Source organism: Excalfactoria chinensis, chromosome 2 (assembly GCF_039878825.1).
Source record: "Excalfactoria chinensis isolate bCotChi1 chromosome 2, bCotChi1.hap2, whole genome shotgun sequence".
Classification (NCBI taxonomy): Eukaryota; Metazoa; Chordata; class Aves; order Galliformes; family Phasianidae; genus Excalfactoria; species Excalfactoria chinensis.
Genome location: NC_092826.1, coordinates 51,755,825 through 51,775,881, shown reverse-complemented (window position 1 = coordinate 51,775,881; position 20,057 = coordinate 51,755,825). Strand labels below are relative to the sequence as shown.

General features: G+C 35.4%; 1 protein-coding gene across 5 annotated transcripts in view; it reads left to right on the top strand.

Moving 5' to 3' along the window:
- Positions 1-20,057, top strand: part of LOC140248443 (cadherin-19-like) — a 95,116-nt gene that overhangs the window by 52,912 nt on the left and 22,147 nt on the right. For all 5 annotated transcript variants that reach the window (XM_072329179.1, XM_072329182.1, XM_072329181.1 and 2 more), the window contains 2 exons: positions 11,946-12,172; positions 14,660-14,951. In XM_072329179.1, coding sequence (XP_072185280.1) covers positions 11,975-12,172; positions 14,660-14,951 — 490 coding nt within the window. In that variant the 5' untranslated portion in view covers positions 11,946-11,974. The remainder of the gene's footprint in view (positions 1-11,945; positions 12,173-14,659; positions 14,952-20,057) is intronic.

Below are 20,057 nucleotides of genomic sequence, written 5' to 3'. Positions count from 1 at the left end.
AATGTTTGAAAATTACTTTTTTTTTTTTTTTTTTTTTTTTTTTTTTCCATATTAAAGTTTTTGCCTATTCCAAACAAAAGTTATTTGATTTGTAGTGTGTTGTAGGCATTAGCAAGAATTCGGGTTGTGACGTGGAAAGGCCTCCCCTGTTCCGTCCCCTGCCCTGTGATGTATATTGGGTGCGTATTTCAAACGTACTCTCAAGGGGGCGTTGACGAAGTAATTAAAGTATATAAGGTGCTAATTGCCCTTAATAAACACAATTTTGCCATCCATCACACTGATCAGGAGTGGCCTTTGGTCCTGGCATGGGGACGACACTAGATTTCAGGACAGGGGGGTGGTTGAACCATGGAAGCACACGGCAACAGTAGTGCTGCTCATATTTACTCTTCTACTCTTGGATTTTCTTAAAATTTACTTTCTAGCAGAAACACCCTGACTTTTCTCACAAGTACTAACATATACATTGAAGGATGAGAAATAAGATCCTTGCTTGCCTCTATGAGGTTCTAGTCAAAATTGCAGTGGCATATGAAAGTTACAACCTAAATAAGTATAAAATTGACTGAAATAGTCACAGCAGAAATAGACCTGTTCCTATTTTGCCTGTTAAAAAAACAGAGTTTTCTAGTTTTTAAAGGTAAATTTCCAATGTCAAGCTTTGGTTATCACATAGTTGCATCTAATTAAGAAAATTAATGCATATCAGAAAGAAAGAAATTATAGAAGAAATGAAAAATCAGTTGGAGAAGGTCTTTTTTATTCATATTTTCAAGTTTCACTCAAGAGAGTTTTTATTTTTTTTTATTTTATTTTTTTTAGCTTTACCTTGTTGTTTTCATTCTTTAATTAGAAAATTTATTCATGAACATAGTATTTCACCTTTACACAATCTGTGGAATTATTTAAAAGAAACACAGAAATCTAGGTACTGTTACCTGTTCAAACATGCATCATCTGTTGCTAAGTTTGCTATTTGCAAAGGCCTCATGTTTCTTCCGTAGGTTAATTCCCAAGCCTTCTGTCTTCTGCTTTGCTACACAGATTTTCATGTATCTTTTACATTTTCTCAGGTGGATTCTGTCTTCCATAAACTCTGCTCCTTTCTTGACAGCAAAACTTCTTTTGATAATATGTGTTATGTCACTTCATCAGCCAGGCCTGATCACAATTCTGACTGTAATTTTCTTAATCCTCTTTTTTTTTTCTTTTTCTTTTTTATTTTCCCCTTTACTCTGGAGAATCTATTTTTACCCTGCAATGAACTGTACAAATGTCAAATTACCAATGCTGTCTTCCAGAGGTTTTATATTCTTTTGAAATAACTGAAAGTACCTAATATTTACTTCTGCTTTCTGCTAGACATGGGACTATTGCACTGTTTTTTTTCAGTTCCTACATATTTTGATTTCTGTATTTTCACATTATAGTAATATATCACATAAATAGGACACATTCTGAGTTTGGAGTATAAAAGCTAAAGCATTCTTGAAATAAACAAAATTACCTTCTGAATGACCCACAGTGATTCTGACTTAACAATGTAAAGCAAGACAGATAATTTTTTGCAGTAGGCTTCTGTGAAGTCAAATATCAAAATAATCTGCATTAGAAGCAACAGGGGCTCCTCACACAGATGAAGGGGGGATAATAACACACAAAGATTCAATAGAGTTAAAATCTTGTCTAAAGATGCAGTAAACATTGCAGATAAGTTTCACTTTTGGGGGCAGAACTGATGGGTAACTACGTAATTCGTAAACTTTAGGTGCAAACTGAGGAATATATTTTAAAAGAGCAGGAAATGATTGAGTAGGGAGCCTCAGCGCCTTCCTATAAAAGAAAAGTTCAAAATAGGCTAAGAGGAGGAAAAATAATGTCATAGTAAGGTAAAAACTGTTTAGAAGAAAAAAATGAATAAATGATGAGTTAAAGATGCAGAACAGAAACCATGGTGAAACAGCAGAATATTTTGCCATCCTCAGTTGCTTGTTCAGCTCTTTTCTGCAAAGAGTTTTAGTCCAGAAGATAAGTAATCATGTCAACTAATGACACTAATTAGCTTAAATAATATCAGCAGAATGTTCACCACGGTGTTCTTGAAGTCTTTGGTAATTTTTAAATTCTCCAATAGAAAAAGAATGCAACAACACAGTATAACCAAAACAATGACATTTAAATTGCAAGTTTCAACAAAAATACCAGCTGTGTTCCTGACTTTCTGATTAATGATTTTTAGAATTAGAAAATAAATAAATAAATAATATATATATATATATACATACACACACACACACACATATATATATATATATATATAATGAGAATGTCTGAAGATATTTTAATTCAATTCCAAGTAAGGCATTAACTATGTTGAATGATTGCAGAAGTACAAATAGTAATTTCCCCACCTCCCACCTCAGTTTACAGGATGAGGTACATTACCTGTACTAAGTAGCTAGCAAGAAGACTGGAGAAAATTAGACTTTATGGAAAAGCAGACATTCCTTTTTTAGAAGCATCTGTAGAGTAACCTTTAAATATAGTTTAACATCATTAATTTTGGAGTGTGAAATATCAGTGGACAAAAAAAGGCATTCTCTTTTTAGGATTTTATTTCATTATTTATTTATTTGTTTTAACGTGTGTTGGTGTGAATCTCATGAAGTACTATTTCATTAAAGAACTACATGGGAAAATCTCCGCACAGTTTTCAAATTTGCTGGCAATGGAAGATTCATCATCTGAAAACTATAGAAAGGGAACAAAACCTAAGAAAGAATAACCATTTTAGAAAGTTTGTCAATTAATTAATTTCCATATAAATTTATCCTGAATCTGAAAAGTATAAATATTCCTCCAATTATTTCTTCTGTTTAAAGGAGGACAGATTCAGTTCTTCATACTCTTTGTATTACTTAACTTCTTCTGAGGAAAGGTGCATTCTTTCAGTGTTCTTGCAGCATTTTTCCAAATAACACCCACTCTCATGTTGCACAAGGCAGGATTTCCGTGTGTTCAACAGCGTGGGTTTGTCTCTTTTTCATATGGATATGCAAGAAATGCTGTTTGTTCATGAATTTAAATTCTATCTTTATACTATATATCAGAGCAAATTTGCTGGTTTATACTGAAAAAAAAAAAAAAGACAAAAACAAAAACAAACAAACATACAAAACATTCTGTTACATGGGAACCTTCACTACTTTATTTAACTTGTCAGTATTTAAATAATAAACAGAGCACAACATTAGTTACTGAAAAAAAAAAAAAAAAAAAAGCTATTTGAAGGTAAAGTTATTTAACTGTTCATGGGGGAATATTTTCAGAATTATCTGCTTTATTTACCAAAGTATCCTGGAATTCTTCCTCAAATACAAGCATTTGAATCTGATTTAGTTCTACTTACCCACTGATGTGGCCTGGATGATTTCATTTAAGGGTGTTTCTGATTTGCTCATTTTATGTGGAAAATTGACTACAAAGCCATAACCACAAGTTTAGCAAAAGCTCAAAATACACCAAAAAGCATCAGCTTAACTGAAACGCCTAACCTTTTTATTTTATGTTGTTTTTTTTTTTGTTTTTTTTTTTTTTGTCCTTATCTGTTTTGTGTTTGAGGGGCTTAAATCTCCTCAAAAACATGGGATAGGGGAATTCATTTAGTTATTAATACCTATAACAAATAATTATGAATGAAAGCAAAAAAAGGAACCAGAAACCTAAAGAGAATTTTGGAACATTTCATTAATTGTTTTCATGAAAATCTTCTGGCAAACATTCAAGTGTGAATAACAGGATGTGATCCTTCACATCATTACGTTGACAAGTGGTTCTTCAGTACCAAGTGGTATCATGCAGAGAAGAAAATGTTCCAGTAGGATTTGCCCAGTGAATCAAACATCTTGTAATTGGATTTGCTACCTCTCTATAATAAAAAGCAAATAGTAGAAGCCAAATATTTCCATTTTTCCTCTGTGCATATGATGGTCTTTTTAGTCAGCAAAATATTTATGCATAAATAATTTATTTAAGTCAATTTTAAGTACTGCAAACTATGTTAAAAATAAATTGTAGCAATAGTTAAATAAAGCTATAATTAAAACTAAGCATTTGTTTATTTGTATATAGAGCAGTGCATCCCAACTATTGGCCCAACAATATTTTGGCATCTCAGCATATTTGCTGGTTTATTTATTTGTTTGTTTGTTTGTCATATATATGCTTGAAGTTCCTGAAAAACTGCAGAAAGTAGACATATCTCAGACAAAAAATTTCAATTTTTCTTTATCTCAGAAATACTGCAGCTGAAGTAGGATGTAAATGCATAGCAGAATAGTTTGTAAAATAGAACAAAATATAATTCATCAAAATTCAGAAAACAAGACATAGATATTCCTACTTCATTTTCTTGTAATAAATAGAGAGAAAAAAAGTAGGAAGATTTATACCTGTGTTTATGAAATGTTCACCAACTTCTATTTAGTTAGAAGCTATGCTTTCACAAGAGGAGAAAATGCCACACAAACTTAGGAGAAATTTTAAAGGATTAATCACCTATGGAGAACCTGTGGGAGTTTCTCTGTGTGTGTCAGTGTGACATTATCCATGATACCACTTAAGTATTTGAGTAAACTCCAAAAGGCTCCTTTAAGTTTGCTTTATTCCTTTCTGATGTCCCAGATTTAATTTTAATATTCCCTGTATTCCATCTGAAAAAATACGAAAAATCTTCTAGAATCCAACTGTATCTGTATCTTAACTGGCACTCCAAAATGTCACTTCCGCAGAACAAAAGCCCCACAATTTCAGATTGTGGGGCTGAGTCCCACAGTCTGAATTTTGTCCCTCCCTACAGAGCTATGCCCTGTTGAAGGGAATGGTGTGGGTGATGCTCTCTTTGCCCTCACAGATTTTGGGGTTAGATGTCACTACCAGCTGTAAAGTAACTCCAATGAACTTCAACTGGAAAAATTAGTTCTCTATCTCCTAATGGACATAACTGAAGTATTTGAAGGTGCATGTTCATCTCCATGTAGTACAACTGACAGAAGCAAGTGAAATAATCATTTCATGTTTCCAAAATTCTTTGACTCTTAGCACGCAGGGAATACAAACAGGCTTGTTCAACTAGACCTAGAAATATTGAACTGGCTCCAGGTGCATGTGTATTTGGGAAACTGCAGATTGATAACCAATTGCTCAGTTCTGAAAATACTGATGGACCAGGATCGAAAACGGAAAAGATGGCTGTCTCATCTTGTCTCATCTTGTGTGTTCACAGCCACTAGCAAATAAGTTTTTTATAGGTAGCTATATGTGACAAAATTCAGAATATATTATGTGAGAATGAGTAGTCACACTGGTTTAAATTCAAAAAGAAGTCTGATTGTATTTCTCCACATTCAATCACTTATGTCTTTTGATGATTAGTATGGCTTCAGAGGCAGAATATGAATCAAAAGTACATTACAGCCTAAGACTGTAAAAACAGATTATGTCTTTCCATCCTTCGACTTACCTCCCTTGGCTTGAGGGCTGAACAAGGCTCTCCCATTTGTCTTCAGTCACTGTAGGAAATCTCATCACTCAACTTTGACCTTTCCTCTCATTAAAAACAATTGTCCTGCCTTTCTCTATATTCCTACATGATGTTAACATTAGAGATAGCATTTGAGAAACAAATATTGCAGTTTGATATGTTAAAAGATGTTTCATCTCTTTAGTATCTATAAATTTCTGCCAACAGCTTACCAAGATTTGAAAACTCAGGTCTTTGCAAACTGAAATGGCATTTGGGAGTTTTCCATAAAGCGGTACATGCACTAGTAAAATGCTGGAATCAGCTGATATGTGTTAATACACTGCCTAAAATAATCAGTACACCATAAAAAAACAATAACAATAGCTGGATTTCTAGTCAGTCAGCTACACTGATCAAAATACAGAGAGGTGAAAGCACTAATAACTAAAAAAAATAATTTTTCTTAAGCTATTTTATTCATGTATAACTGACAGATAATTACCGTGGCAATTCTTTGTAGCAGTTTGAAGTCTTTCCCTAATGGTATAATAGCATATTTACAAAATGAAGAAAATAATGACCGAATTAGAATAAAGTGAAATTCATGTCACTTTCATAACATCTAAGTAATTGTCTTCCGTGTAAGTGAAGTACTGGATGACTAGTTGAGACACATGAAGCTGTTAATGTGTTAATACGCAATACAAGTCAGTATGATTTGGTCAATTGTCATATCAAGACATGTTAAAGAAGATACTTCTCAAGGACAAGTAATAGCTTTTAAAATAGCTAGGCATGCATTAGACTAGCAAGGCTATTGTTGATATATTTCTAATTAATTGACTGAAGATATTACATTTTAGACATTAGCTCTAGTAACCAGAGTATGATTACATTTGGCATATTTGTTAGATGTAGCAGCCCAAAGTCATGTGAAATTCTGCAACTGTAAAAAGTAGCAAGAATAGGACTAAGTCCACTATTTTGCAAATATAGGAATATTTTACCACTGCTCTATCCATATTACAAAAACAAACAATAAATTTTAAGCATCAGGATCAAACAAACAAACAAAAACCCACAAGCATACACACTGAATATGCATATAAATATAACATATATACATCCATACATACTTGTAATTATTCCACTGTGTGTTATAAATATACCCAAGTGTATATCACACTGGGTGGAGCCTGAACTGGAGATAAAAATGAATTCATATGCAACCTTTTCTTGAAGGGAGATAGAGCAGCAGCATTGTAACTCATTAGTATTCCTAGTAATCAGTTATATCAAATAAAGTGAGACAAATAGTAGTACAAATGAACAAATGTATAGTTGAAAATAGGAAGGTTTCTGCTCAGTCAATCTTTTTCTAACACTCAGTGCTACACCGCTATTAGTTACAAATACATTTTCTTTACCTTAAGAATCACAGAATCATAGGGGTTAGAAGGGACCTCCAGAGATCATCGAGTCCAACCCCCCTGCCAAAGCAGGTTCCCCACACCAGGTTGCACAGGTAGGCATCCAGGTGGGTCTTGAATATCTCCAGAGAAGGAGACTCCACAACCCCCCTGGGCAGCCTGTTCTACTGCTCCATCACCCTAACCGTAAAGAAGTTCTCGCACACATTCATGCGCAACTTCCTACGCTGCAGTTCCTGCCTGTTTTCCCTTGTCCTGTCTCCACACACTGCTGAAAAGAGTCTGGCCTCGCCACTTTGCCCCCCATACCTCAGATATTTATAGACCTGGATCAGGTCCCCTCTCAGTCTTCTGTTCTCAAAGCCAAACCCAGTTTACTTAGCCTTTCTTCATTGGGGAGATGCCCCAGGCCCTCTGCTGGACTCTTTCTGAGAGATCCCTGTCTTTTTCGTACTGGGGAGCCCAGAACTGGACACAGTACTCCAGATGAGGCCTCACCAGGGCAGAGTAGAGGGGGAGGATCACCTCGCTTACCCTGCTGGTCACACTCCTTATAATGTACCCCAGAATGCCACTGGCCTTTTTGGCTATGAGGGCACACTGCTGGCTCATAGCCAACCTGTCATTCACCAGGACACCCAGGTCCCTCTCTGCAGAGCTCCTCTCCAGCAGGTCATTCCCCAACCTGTATTGGTGCGTGCAATTATTCCTCCCTAGCTGCAAGACTCTACACTTGCTTTTGTTAAACCTCATCTGGTTTCTTACTGCCCAGCTCTCCAGCCTGTCCAGGTCTCGCTGAATGGCAGCACAGCCTTCAGGTGTGTCAGCCAATCCTCCCAACTTTGTATCATCAGCAAACTTGCTAAGGGTGGGGGAAGATTAAAGGAAGATTAAGGACAGGAGCTTATAAGGGAGAAAAATTTCATGACAGTGATAACAATAGCACACAAATCAAAAGTCGCATGATCATGTTAGGCCTCTGCTTGAGATAAGAAATGTATTTCAGAAGATTCATGTTAATGAATTTGATAAGCTTACATGATTTGTTCTATTTTTCCGTTATTGTTTGCTTGATTTTATAAACACAAGCAAAGACATCAACTAATTGCACCAAAGGAATTTCTTTTTGGTATATTTTATTCTGCATAGTATTTTAAAGGACAAAGAGAACTGTTTACCTCAGGAGTCACTTTGTCAAAGTCCTGCAATATAAAAAAAACAAAACAAAACAAAAAAACCCATCAAGTAAGCATACGAGGTGGTCTTAAGGATCTCTATTTAAGAAGTATGTACCTTGTCAACATGTTTTGGAATGTTGTAAGTCCCTAATTGTAAGACTTTGCTTATTTCAAGTTGTTTTGTTATTGTTGTTATTAATTTGTTTCAAAATTAGGTTATTCTTATTCTTTAGATATGCGAACTGGAACAGAAACTATCCTCATCATCTCTGTCCATGTATAGATAAACACTTCATAACACTGCTGTTTTGCCTTTCCTTAGTCTTTTATTTTTTTCCATCAACACTCAATATGCTTCACTAAATTCCAGAGGCCAATTTTTTGAACATGTTACTCTACCTATTATTACTCACAAACTGTTAGGCAGCAAAAGGTACTATTTTGTAATGTACTGAACTTGTCAAAATTAATAATAAATTATTCTTACTATAATGAAGAGAATTCAAAACCAAGTCAGACTACCAGGACACCTGAAATTAATCTCTAGTTTCAAATGGTGATGGGTTTAAACTTGGGACAATTCTAGAACAAAGCAAAGTACTCTACAACTTTGTTCCAAAAAGTTAAATCTTTTCCTAGTCTACAAGAATATCTTGACTTTCATTAAGGCTAAATGGAAAATAATGCTTTAAGAGCTGTAGCCTACTTATTACAATTGTAATTGATGTTCTCATTACTCTAAGTATCAGTCTTTATTAAAACAGTTCAATCCAAGTGAGAAGGAAGATGTAATACTTCCTGAAGAGTGGAACAGGAGCAGAAATATGGTCCCTATTTCTTTCATACTCTTGGGAAATTATTAGTGGCAGCTCATTTGCTCATCTCTAAAAATACATTTGTCTTCTTTTTAATGAGGGATTACATTATTAAGATTTTATCTATTTGTTCATTACTATATCACATAAAAACTCAGTGCTTTTAGTAATCATCCCTTCTACTATATATTTTAACACAAACTATAAGGTCATTTCATTACAGTGACCTTACAAATTAAGGGACAACAAAAGAGAACTGATAGATAGGAGAAGACAGAAGAATGCAAGGGTATAGTGAGGCAATACTTGTCACTGTTACAGGAATCACTCTCAGCATAGAGCTACCTTAACAACTGTTAGCACTTTATTTTAAAGTAAGAAATAATACTGACTTCTATTTATTTATTTGATTGTTTGTTTGTTTATTAAAGAAAGACTAGAAATAAGCAATTAGGTTTCTGGATATTTTGCAAGAGTTACTTCAACAACTGATTCTGGAGAATAGAAAGAAGGCAATTGCTTCACAAGGCAAATATTAGATATACAAAGAATTTGCTGACCAGAAACTGGAGGCAGTGTCTCAACATCCAAAGATGTTTGGAAGCAAATTTATTTTGAAATACCTTGAAACAAATTGTACATGTAGGACTGAGAAGAGAAGGGCAAACCAGAAAGACATATACTCTCAGTTTCACTACACAGCCTTATGTTTTTCCACAATAATGTGCTCAGCATTTTCAAGTGAATGTCACTTTATACATGTAACAAATTGTGTGAAAAATCCCCAAATTTGAAAATGTTTATTTACTACTAATGCATAAGGGGTGTGATGCCTGAATAAATGTATCATAGGCTATTGAAATAAACTAGGAATGAAGAGACAAGGAAATGGATCAAAATGCTAATTATGCTCTTTAAATTGTTTACCACTGATGCAGCCATCAGTGGCTAACTGATGGCTAACCATCAGTGCCTAACTGCTGAGAGCTCTGTTGAAAGCTGTGCAGCAGTAGGTCAGTGTAGTCATATTCTGTATCCTCACTGTGATGTGCATAAACAATATCTTGTCAGATGAACTTGCCAAGTCTCCATTTGCTGTTCACTCTTCTTGAAATAATACTCTACAAGCCCGAAATACCTTGTTGAAATAGGTATGTAGTGTCAGAACAAACAAAAAAATCAGAAGTAGTTACTACAGGCCAGTATGAATGCCTGTCTCCTCATTTAAATACTGCTTGAAATATTCTTCTTTATGATTCCTCAGAAAGGTCTCTGACTATTTGTTTCTTCACTTAGATTGTTTTACCTTTGCCATGCATCACACAATCAAACAATGACTGAGATTAAAAGGGACCTCTTTAGGTTGTTTGATCCAAGCCTCTACACAGGAAGGGCCACCCAGGTCAAGTTGTTCAGGATCACATCCAGATGGCTTTTGAGCACCTCAAATGAAGGAGATTTCACAACCTGTTTAGGCAACCAATCCTAGTGGTTGATCACCTGCACAGTAAATATCTTCCTAATGTTTATGTAGAACCTCCTGTGCTCTAATTTGTGCCCACTGCCTCTTGTCCTGCCACTAGGTATCACTGAGGAGTCTCATTCCATCTTTGCACCCTTCCCTCAGGTGTTTATGCATTTTTTTAATATTCCTACTGAGCCTCCTCTTCTCCCAATTGTCTAAGCCTTTCTCGTAGGAGAAGAGGTCCAGTGTCCTGATTATCTCAGTGACCTTCTGTTGGACTCTTTCCATATATCCAGATCTCATGTACTACAGGACCCAAAACTGGACACAATATTCCAAGTACAGTCTCAGAGATGCTAAGACAGGAAGGATCACCTATCTCTCCATGCTGGCAAAAGAATAAATTTTGATGGCAGTATTATTAAATTCTCATTTTAAAAGACATATTAGTGTTTATTTTATTTTGAACAGTCATGTTCAGGATGTCCATGGTCTATGGCTTTTAAAAGCCTAAACTAAAAGCAGACAAATTCATTCATTTTTCTCAGTGTGTTGCACAATCTGTCTACCATAAGATAAATTCATAAACCAGATTTTAATTCTGTATAGGAAATTTTATTCTTGGTGGATAAAGATCTGAAGAAAGTTGTTAGTAATTTGTGAACATGTGGTAAGGATTTTCAAAATTCTCTTTGCCGCTTAGGAGATGGTGATTCTCAACTAAGAATTCCACATTATTTAAATTTCTGTGTTTTAATTATTGTGCCAAAAATCACTTGAAATAAAATAATAGATAAAATAATAGCACATAGTTTGTGCTGAGCCTTAGTTTTCTAAAAGAATATTTTCTGCAAATTAAACTAGCTACAGGAGCATACAGCTTTAAGATACATTTATCCTTTGTTCATGGTGAAAGGCAAAAATGTTGGAGGTGTTAAAAAGAAAGATGTCTTTTTACCACTTCTTCATGGTACTCTTGCACCTTGGCTTTTTTTTTTAATTTATTTATTTATTTTTTTTATTTTATTTTGATGACCTGGGAAAGAGGGAAAGATTTTAAACAATATGCACTTCTCAGTTTCAGTTGTTTGCCATTGGGACTGTTAAGGATACTTTTCACCCTTCAGGCAGTACTGTGACTACAGTACAAAATGACAAATTGAGCCCTGTCTAAGCAGAAGCATACAATTATTCCAATCAAATTATTCCTATGCTACAATACAATTTCCCAGCTTAATTTGGAAGATGAATTAATTGGAGGATGATTTTCCTTTTTGGTTAAAAAGTCCCTGTGCAGGGTATTCAAAAAGGGAAGCTGAACACTTGATGTTCACGCCAGAGTCTCTTAAGGAATCTTCATTTTAATCAGAAGCAGACTTTGTTTCAGCTCTTTCCTTTTTGGGAGGGGAGGAGGTTATAAGATTGTGAGTCAGCTACTACATTAGCACAAAATATTTAAGTAAAAGTGGGAAGACAGAATGGATGCTTTGTCGTTTTATTTTATTTTATTTTTTTTCTCCTTTTCCACAGATGAAAATTATTTGAAAAGAGGTTTCAGCATGAATTGCTCCACTTTCCTCTCTCTTGTGCTGTCACTGGTTCAACTTCAACATTGTTCTCCAACCACGCAGAACTTCAGTGCTCAAAACACAGATCAGTCTTACACAACAATTCAAAGAGTGAAGCGTGGCTGGGTATGGGAGCCACTTTTTGTAACTGAGGAACAGACCTCAACAATGCCTACATATGTTGGACAGGTATGACAAGTCATTATGATAGGATGATACAAGGTTATATCTAACATGCTGATTACCATCTGACCAGGAAATATCAAGAAAAATAGGAAGATGACCTACGGCAGCTGTTACGGGGCAGCAAAACGCAGTAACATTACTGTGATCTGATTTGGGAACAAAGAACTACTGGCGCTAGAGGCAGTAGTCAAGTTCCTTCTATCATCTGACTCCACAATCAAGGGAACACAATGCTCACTCGGTTATTGCAACTAAAACTGCACAGAGTAGGTGGAGGTACCAAAATGAAAATTTCCTTTCTATCTGCTAAATGAAAGATAAGGACTCATTTATCAACATCTAGCAATTTGCTTGTGCTATTTTTGGCACTCCATCAAAGCAGCTTGCAGTGTAAAAAAGATTGCAGTGTAGTTTACAAACAGTATTTAGCATGATCTTCTATTATACTAAGTAGCGTCTGATTCATCCCTCATTAATTTTTAATGAAGCAGATTAATACTAAATCCTTTTACAACTGAGAAACTACAGGAATCTGCATGGTTCATTAGATAAACGTAGCTTTAGCACAACGAGCAATTACTTTTCACCCTCCTTTAAAAATGGTCTTTAAGATAATTATCTTAATGAGACTTTATCTACTCCTTATTTTCCATTTTTGCTTACTCTTCTTCTTATTATTTATTATTATTATTTATTTTTGTAAGCTAGAAGTAATTGTAATCTTGAGATCTAGTTTTCATTTCTTTAAGGCACTTTCTAGATGAATGAACCAAAATAAGTTTAACTGCTAATTAACTAGCACTAAAATTTAATTGGGCCCAAAGGGTGAAGTGCTCAAAATTCATTAATTACTTTCTCTCAGCCCCTCCAAAGTAACTACTACAGAAGTGTTTTACTTTTGAAAGAATATGTATAGACATACTTGGTTTTTAATCATTATTACTTTTCCCATAGCTGGAGAAGAGTTTCCCATTCAACCTTCATAAATATAATACATTTTCAGCAATAGACAACTTTAATAATATTGTGTTTTTATTTTACACCCCACATTTTGAACACAACTAAATATGTTGAAAATTTCAGAGTTTAAGATGTTTGCTTTTTAAAGAATTTAATTATCATAACTCTAAAAGTGATATTTCAAGTTTTTGAGGAGAATAAACTGAAAATTTAGTGCTTGAATATTCAGAAAAGACACAATATAGGAACTCAGCACTGTGTCCGTCATAACTCAGAGCAGTGTCCCTGTCAACTTAATGCATAAAATTGAACAGATATACAATTCAAAATACAGCTTCCAAAGAAAAGCAGGAACATTTTTAAGATCAGCAGTTATCACTAGTAGATCTAATAGGGATGTGTGTCACAGTTATTTCTTTTATAACATGCAGTCTACACTGATTTGTAGGTTAGGTAAGAAAGAAAGAATGAAGCAAAACAGGAATGCTATTTAAATAAACATCTAGACATGTAATTTACTTTTAGAACATGGTACTTTGTAGAAGAAGCAATTGAATATATCTATATACGTATATTACATTGAATTATTCAATACTTATCCTACCTCTTAGATATTTTGACACGTTTTATTCAAAACCCAATATAAATTTAAAAACAAACAAACAAACAAACAATAATAGGGAAATAATGACATGATGTAAAACGATGTTGCGGAAAATATCAACTTCATGTGACTGGCACACTAATTGTTTCAGTCCCTGCCATCACAAAAGTGCTGTTGTATACCGTTAATATTAATAGAACAATTTTATTGATGTAAAAAAATGCAGCTGGACCACACTAGTCTCTAGGGCTCAGCTTCATCAAAGGAATCATCATCATAAAGTTCAGCTTATCAAGATAAGAGAGGATGCAGATCATCCTGGAAGGAAATGGAAAATGCTTGTCAATTTATTTCAGAATAAATAATACAGACCTAAATCTCAGAATGGATTTCATCCATTATATTACAATAAAATTGGAACACCACTCTCCCTCATGATTACACTTAGTATTTCTGAGTATAATATATAAATATATATATATGTGTGTGTATATTCTGTAATATATGTATATATGTGTAGATTCTGTAATAATCATAAGACACACTTGACATTTGTAATAACAAAGAATTTGGATAAATTTTAAGGACCTATAAGCAGAAACTATAAAAGCTGATAAAGCAATGAGTTTAAGCGTATACATAACATTAATTGTTTTTGCTCCAGAGTGACTGGAGTCATTTTTTCAGATTTACCATATATTTATATGTCAGTTATATGAATATTTGAAAACTGAGACAAAATTGGCTAAAAATGTGACAATGTCCTCTATCAAATATTAGTTTCCAAGAAGGTTCATTGGCGGAGGGGGGGGGGCCCCGTAGAATGAAAACATAAAAAGCTGAAAACTAATATTTCAAATTTGATTTCCACCTGAATGTGGGAATTAAATAATAATATTAATATTTTTCCTGCTTTTCACTTACAGCTGAAATCAGATTTAGACAAGGAGGATGGCAGCCTACAATATATTTTGACAGGGGAGGGAGCTGACAGCATTTTTTTCATCAATGAACATGGCAAAATTTATGTGAGGCAAAAGCTGGATAGAGAAAAGAAATCCTTCTACATTCTAAGAGCACAAGTAATCAACAGGAAAACTCGTCTTCCTATTGAACCTGATTCAGAATTTATTATCAAAGTTCGAGATATCAATGATCATGAACCACAGTTCTTAGATGGACCTTATGTGGCTACTGTTCCAGAGATGTCACCTGAAGGTATGATGTGCTATAAACTAAACTCTTTTATTTCCTGGTTATTAATATTTCAATAGCTATATTCATTTCAAATCCTAACAGTATTTCATAGACCACTTTTCAATGACAAGAAAGCCATGCTATTTTACAATCTTGCAAATTTACAAAGGTGTATGTTTAAACTGCTTTTTTGGAATAACTCCAATTAACACGATTGCCTTTAAATATTTAGGTACCTACATGAATCATAGTAGTTTTACAGATTTTGAATTCATACTTGGGTTGAATATAGAAAACTGCACTTTCCATAATGACTCAGCCTTAAAACTGATACCTATTTAAAAGAAAAGGAAAAAAAAAAAAAAAAAAAAAAAAAAAGCATCACACTTCAGAATAGGGAGAATAATGTAGCCAGTTGGCACTGCAGGATAGATTTTAGTCAGACAAATTTCTCTACTTTTTTAATCAAGATAGCACCCTATTGTCTACACAATTGTTCAACACATGACTATTACAACCTGTCAGCTCTTTCGGCTTCTAGTTATGTGATGGAAAAATAGCATACACTTAAACTTCAAAGGCCTTTGACCTTTCTTGACTCTTTAAGCATATAAATATAAATTCAGATGAACTGAAATGTACTCGGTATCTTTCTTCAGTCTCTTCTGTTTTTGCTTACTAATTAAACAATAGAACTTTATTATACTTTGTAGTATAAATCATGCTGTGTTGTAATTGGAGAAGAGTCAAACTTACATCAAAGCACTCATGATTTTCCCCCAAATATAGGGATAGTTTCCTTCCTGTAAGTAATGAGTTCAGAACAGGAATGAAGTGGGCTGATGTGATGACCATCCTCGTATCATGTATGATGCCTACCTATTTCCACAGCCAAGCCTCTATCTCAATTGGTAAGCTTCCCTTTGTTTGGACTAGATGATGGACAACTTAGTGGTATTTCAAATTCATAAGCAAAATAATTGAAATTTTCATGTCAAAAGCAATGACTTAAACTCCGGATCACTTCTTCCACACATCTGCATGTCAAAAAGATCTGGAGTCTGTATCTGGAAACTTGTGTGAAAGCAGCTGACATAAAGAAGAAGATTGTTACTATATAACTTTCCCAACAACTATTGTGTTAAAGAAAGGAAAAATAGATTCTTTCAAATTCCACTAATCTTTTAAATTCCTACTTCTATCTCTTGGTTATTTCTATTACAAATAAAATCAAATAAAATTGAAAAGAAATTCTCATACTGTTTTACTTAAAATTGTATGAATTAATGAGCACATTAACTTAATAACAGTGGGTAACAAAACATGTTTCATTCAGCATTATCCAACTTTTATGGTAGATTCAGTGAATCTTTCACAAGGAGCTATAAACTTAACCATCTTCTGCCATCCTGTATAGCTTTTGCAAGTCAGGCATACTCACTTTTGGAGTTTAATTAAAAGAGAATTTAATATCCTGCTAAAAAGCAGTAGTTCACAGTTAGTACCAGCAATAGCTGCAAAAGACATCCATTTAATCAACTTATTTCCTGGTAATCCTGCTTTACACCATGTGCTATTTGTTAAATCACTTTGGGGTGTGTGATTGTTTCTTCACTGCTACTTTCAGACAGAATTGTTTCTTTGTTATTTTTTCTCAAAAAAAATCTTCATTTGAGCTCTTACTACAATAACTTTTTAACTTAATTTGTTAGTGGTTCAGAGATCACTTGTGGCCTTGTTGCCTCAGGATTAGAGGCAAGAAGATGGATATTTTGTCAGAATTCTCTGCAGTTTTTTATGTGCTCACAGTAAAATTGTACCTTCAGCAAGTTTGCTGACCACGCCAAGCTGAGAAGTGCAGTTGATACAGCAGAAGAAAGGCGTACAATCCAGAGGAACCTTGATAAACTTGAAAGTTGGGCCCATGTGGAAATAATGAGGTTCAAGAAAGCGGAGTGCAAGGTTTTCAGCTTGGTTCAGGGTAATCCCAGATATGTATATGAACTGGGAGAACTCCTTGAGAGCAGCCCTGCTGAGAGCAGCCCTGCTGAGAAGGACTCACCCAGATCTCTACTCACACAACTACATCAAAAATTCAATTCTGATTTTGATTTTCTTCTATGCTACCTTCCTGTCTTACTGATGAGTTCCTCTCTTAATGATGAAAGGATGATAACATGGAAGGAAAATAGGTTTTAAAAAAAGGGTGGCAAGCAGGATCTCATGTATGGCAAAGAACAGTAGTAATGTTTTTTTTCCCATATACCTCTGTTTTTCACCTAAAATCAACAATAAGCCGTTTACTGCTACAACATCTCAGTTTGTATTGACTTGATTTGCCCATAAACTGAAAACCTAAAAATAGAAGGTTGAACAGTACTTAGTCAATTTCCTATCATCTACGACATGTTTAAATTCCTAAAGTACAAGTACTATGTTGGTTCAGCATAAGATTGAGAAAATTGCAAAATTCTTTCAATTTTTAATATTTCTATATGATTATAACAAAGATTTAACTGAAATATAAAATTATGTAATTTCTCATAATGGGTTAAAAATAAGACAGCATCCTACTGCATCCCAAACCTTTAGTGAAACTCACACATTTTCAGTGAACTACTGTATGGCATTAATTTATATTAAGTCCTGTGGAACTTGAAATAGTTTTTACACTCCTTCTGTGTTTGGCTTCTAGTACTAGTACCATGATTATTTCCAAGATTATTCTTTTGTCTACTTTTCCCATCTAGATACTAGTACATACCTGTTGTATTTATGTAGCTTTGCAGCCAAGGAGGGGTTCATTTGCCCTATGTCAGATCAGAGCTCCAGTTGCTCCAAAAGGGATGCACTGTCAGAAGAACTGAGCTGTGAGTGATGCTGGGTGTACTCTGGGAGAGCAGATTTCAGAAAGGGAAAAACTGCCATGCAATAGCAGCTGGGAGAGAGGGGTGAGAGATGTGAGAGAGCAGCCCTGCAGGCTCCAAGGTCAGTGCAGAAGGAGGGCAGGAGGAGCTCCAGGCAGTCAGCAGCAGCTCCCTGCAGCCCAGGAGAGACCCAGGGAGAAGCAGGCCATCCCTGTGCAAACCCCACATAATGCAGATCCTCCATGTAGCCACAGAGGAGCCCACAGGGCAGTGGTGGATGAGGCCAGAGCCAGCACTGCCACTCATGAGGATCTGTGTGGAGCAGTGCCTAAAGCATGGGTCCTGAGGTACGAGCCATGTTGGAGCAGTGCTGGGAGAGCTGCAGCCTGCGGGCAGTCCATGTTTGATCAGTTCAGGAGGGGTGGCACGCTGTGGGTGGGACCCACATGGAGAGGAGGTAGAGTGATCAGAATCAGAAACAGAGTGTTATGTATGGACTGACTGCAGCCTCCATTTGTGCCAGCTGGGGATAGGAGGCAGAAGAAAGTGGATGGAGGAAATGTTTTTAATTTGTTCTTAGTTCCTCACTCCTCTAGTCTGCTAGGCAATAATTTACATTAATCTCTCTACCCCGCGTTTGTTTTACCTGTGATGGTAAATGGTGAGTGATCTCCCTGTCCTTATTTCAATCTGTGTTCTTCTTTTAATTATATTTTTTACCCTTGTTTCTTTGAGATTAGGGAGTGAGAGAGCAGCTGTGTGGTATTCAGCAACCTACCCAGGTTAAACCAACACAATGACAAATTAATGTGCATTTCTGTCATATAAAATCATAGAATCATGCTTCCAGGGAGGGGGCATCCACAACTGCTCCAGGCAACCTGTTCCAGTGTCTTACCATCCTCACAGTAAAGAATAACTTCTTAATATCTAGTCTACCATCTTTCAGTTTAAAAACATTTCACCTCATCCTGTCACTATATGCTTATAGAAAAAGTCCCTCCCCAGCTTTCCTATAGGCTTCCTTCAGGTACTGGAAGGCTGCTACCAGGTCTCCTTGAAGTCTTCTCTTCTCCAGGCTGAAGAGCCACAATTCTTTTCACCACTCCTCATAGGGAAGTTGCTTCAGCCCTCTGATCATCTTTGTGTCTCTCCTCAACCTGCTCCAACAGCTCCATGTCCTTCTTGTTTTGGGGGCCCCAGAACTGCATACAGTACTCCAAGTGGGGTCTCACAAAGTGAGACTCCACATAGGTGGAGTGACATATAGCAGAATGCACCTTAACAGTGGTCAGATCCAATATGTGGAATGGTTGAGGCATGTCACGAAATCACCTCCAAGTACAGAAGTATAGTTTCCCTGCTTCTCCAAGGGCAGCTGCTGTACTTTTGAGATGAAAGCTCTTTTGGCATGCATCCTAAGGCATTAATCCTTAGAAGGAAATTTCTAACCTGTAAACAGTTGGAAACAATAACTAACCAAATCTGCAACATCAGTAACACAGCGGCTTGTTATGTCAGTGTTTTTCGTCTAGTAAAATGTAATCTTCTTCTGTATAGCAAGACCATAGATTGGAAAGAGTTTACATAGCTCTGTAGTGTCTTGATTTTGCACTGTTTTGGAGGTCTCCAGCAGCCGTTCATCTTAGTGGTACTTGACCTGAAATCTCCTACTGATTTACTGAAAGAAAACATAGACAATACTTGAAAAACAGTCCATAGTTACTGAGCATTTTATCTGGAAATAAGAAAACAGCGAGAAAATAATTCACAGCTGACTGGGTATTACTTGTCACAGAGAATCATAGAAGAGCAGAAAACAGGCATGGATAATTTTACCTAAAATTAGGTAAAAATATCAGTACGTATACTCAAATGACAACAAATTAGAATACATTTTACTTCATTCTCACCTCTCTTTTATCTTCAGCACTAAATTTTATTAGGATTTTGAATGCAAGTGTCACTGTAAATGAACAGTGTGTCGGCAAATGGACTCCCTTCTGAGAGTATAGATCTGCAGTTTTCCTCAGGCGTCTGGCACAATTTTACATTAAGTGCCTCCCATGTAGCTGTTAAACTTGTACAAATGCAGTATATCTGATGGAATGGTTGAGTAAGATGCAGTAATTTATCAGTACATGGTGTTTTTGTAGATTACAAGCTCTAGTTAGGGGAAAAAAAAAATAATAATAATAAATAATAATAAAAAAATCCTATAGCAGGGGGTTGGAACTAGATGATCTTAAAGGTCCCTTTC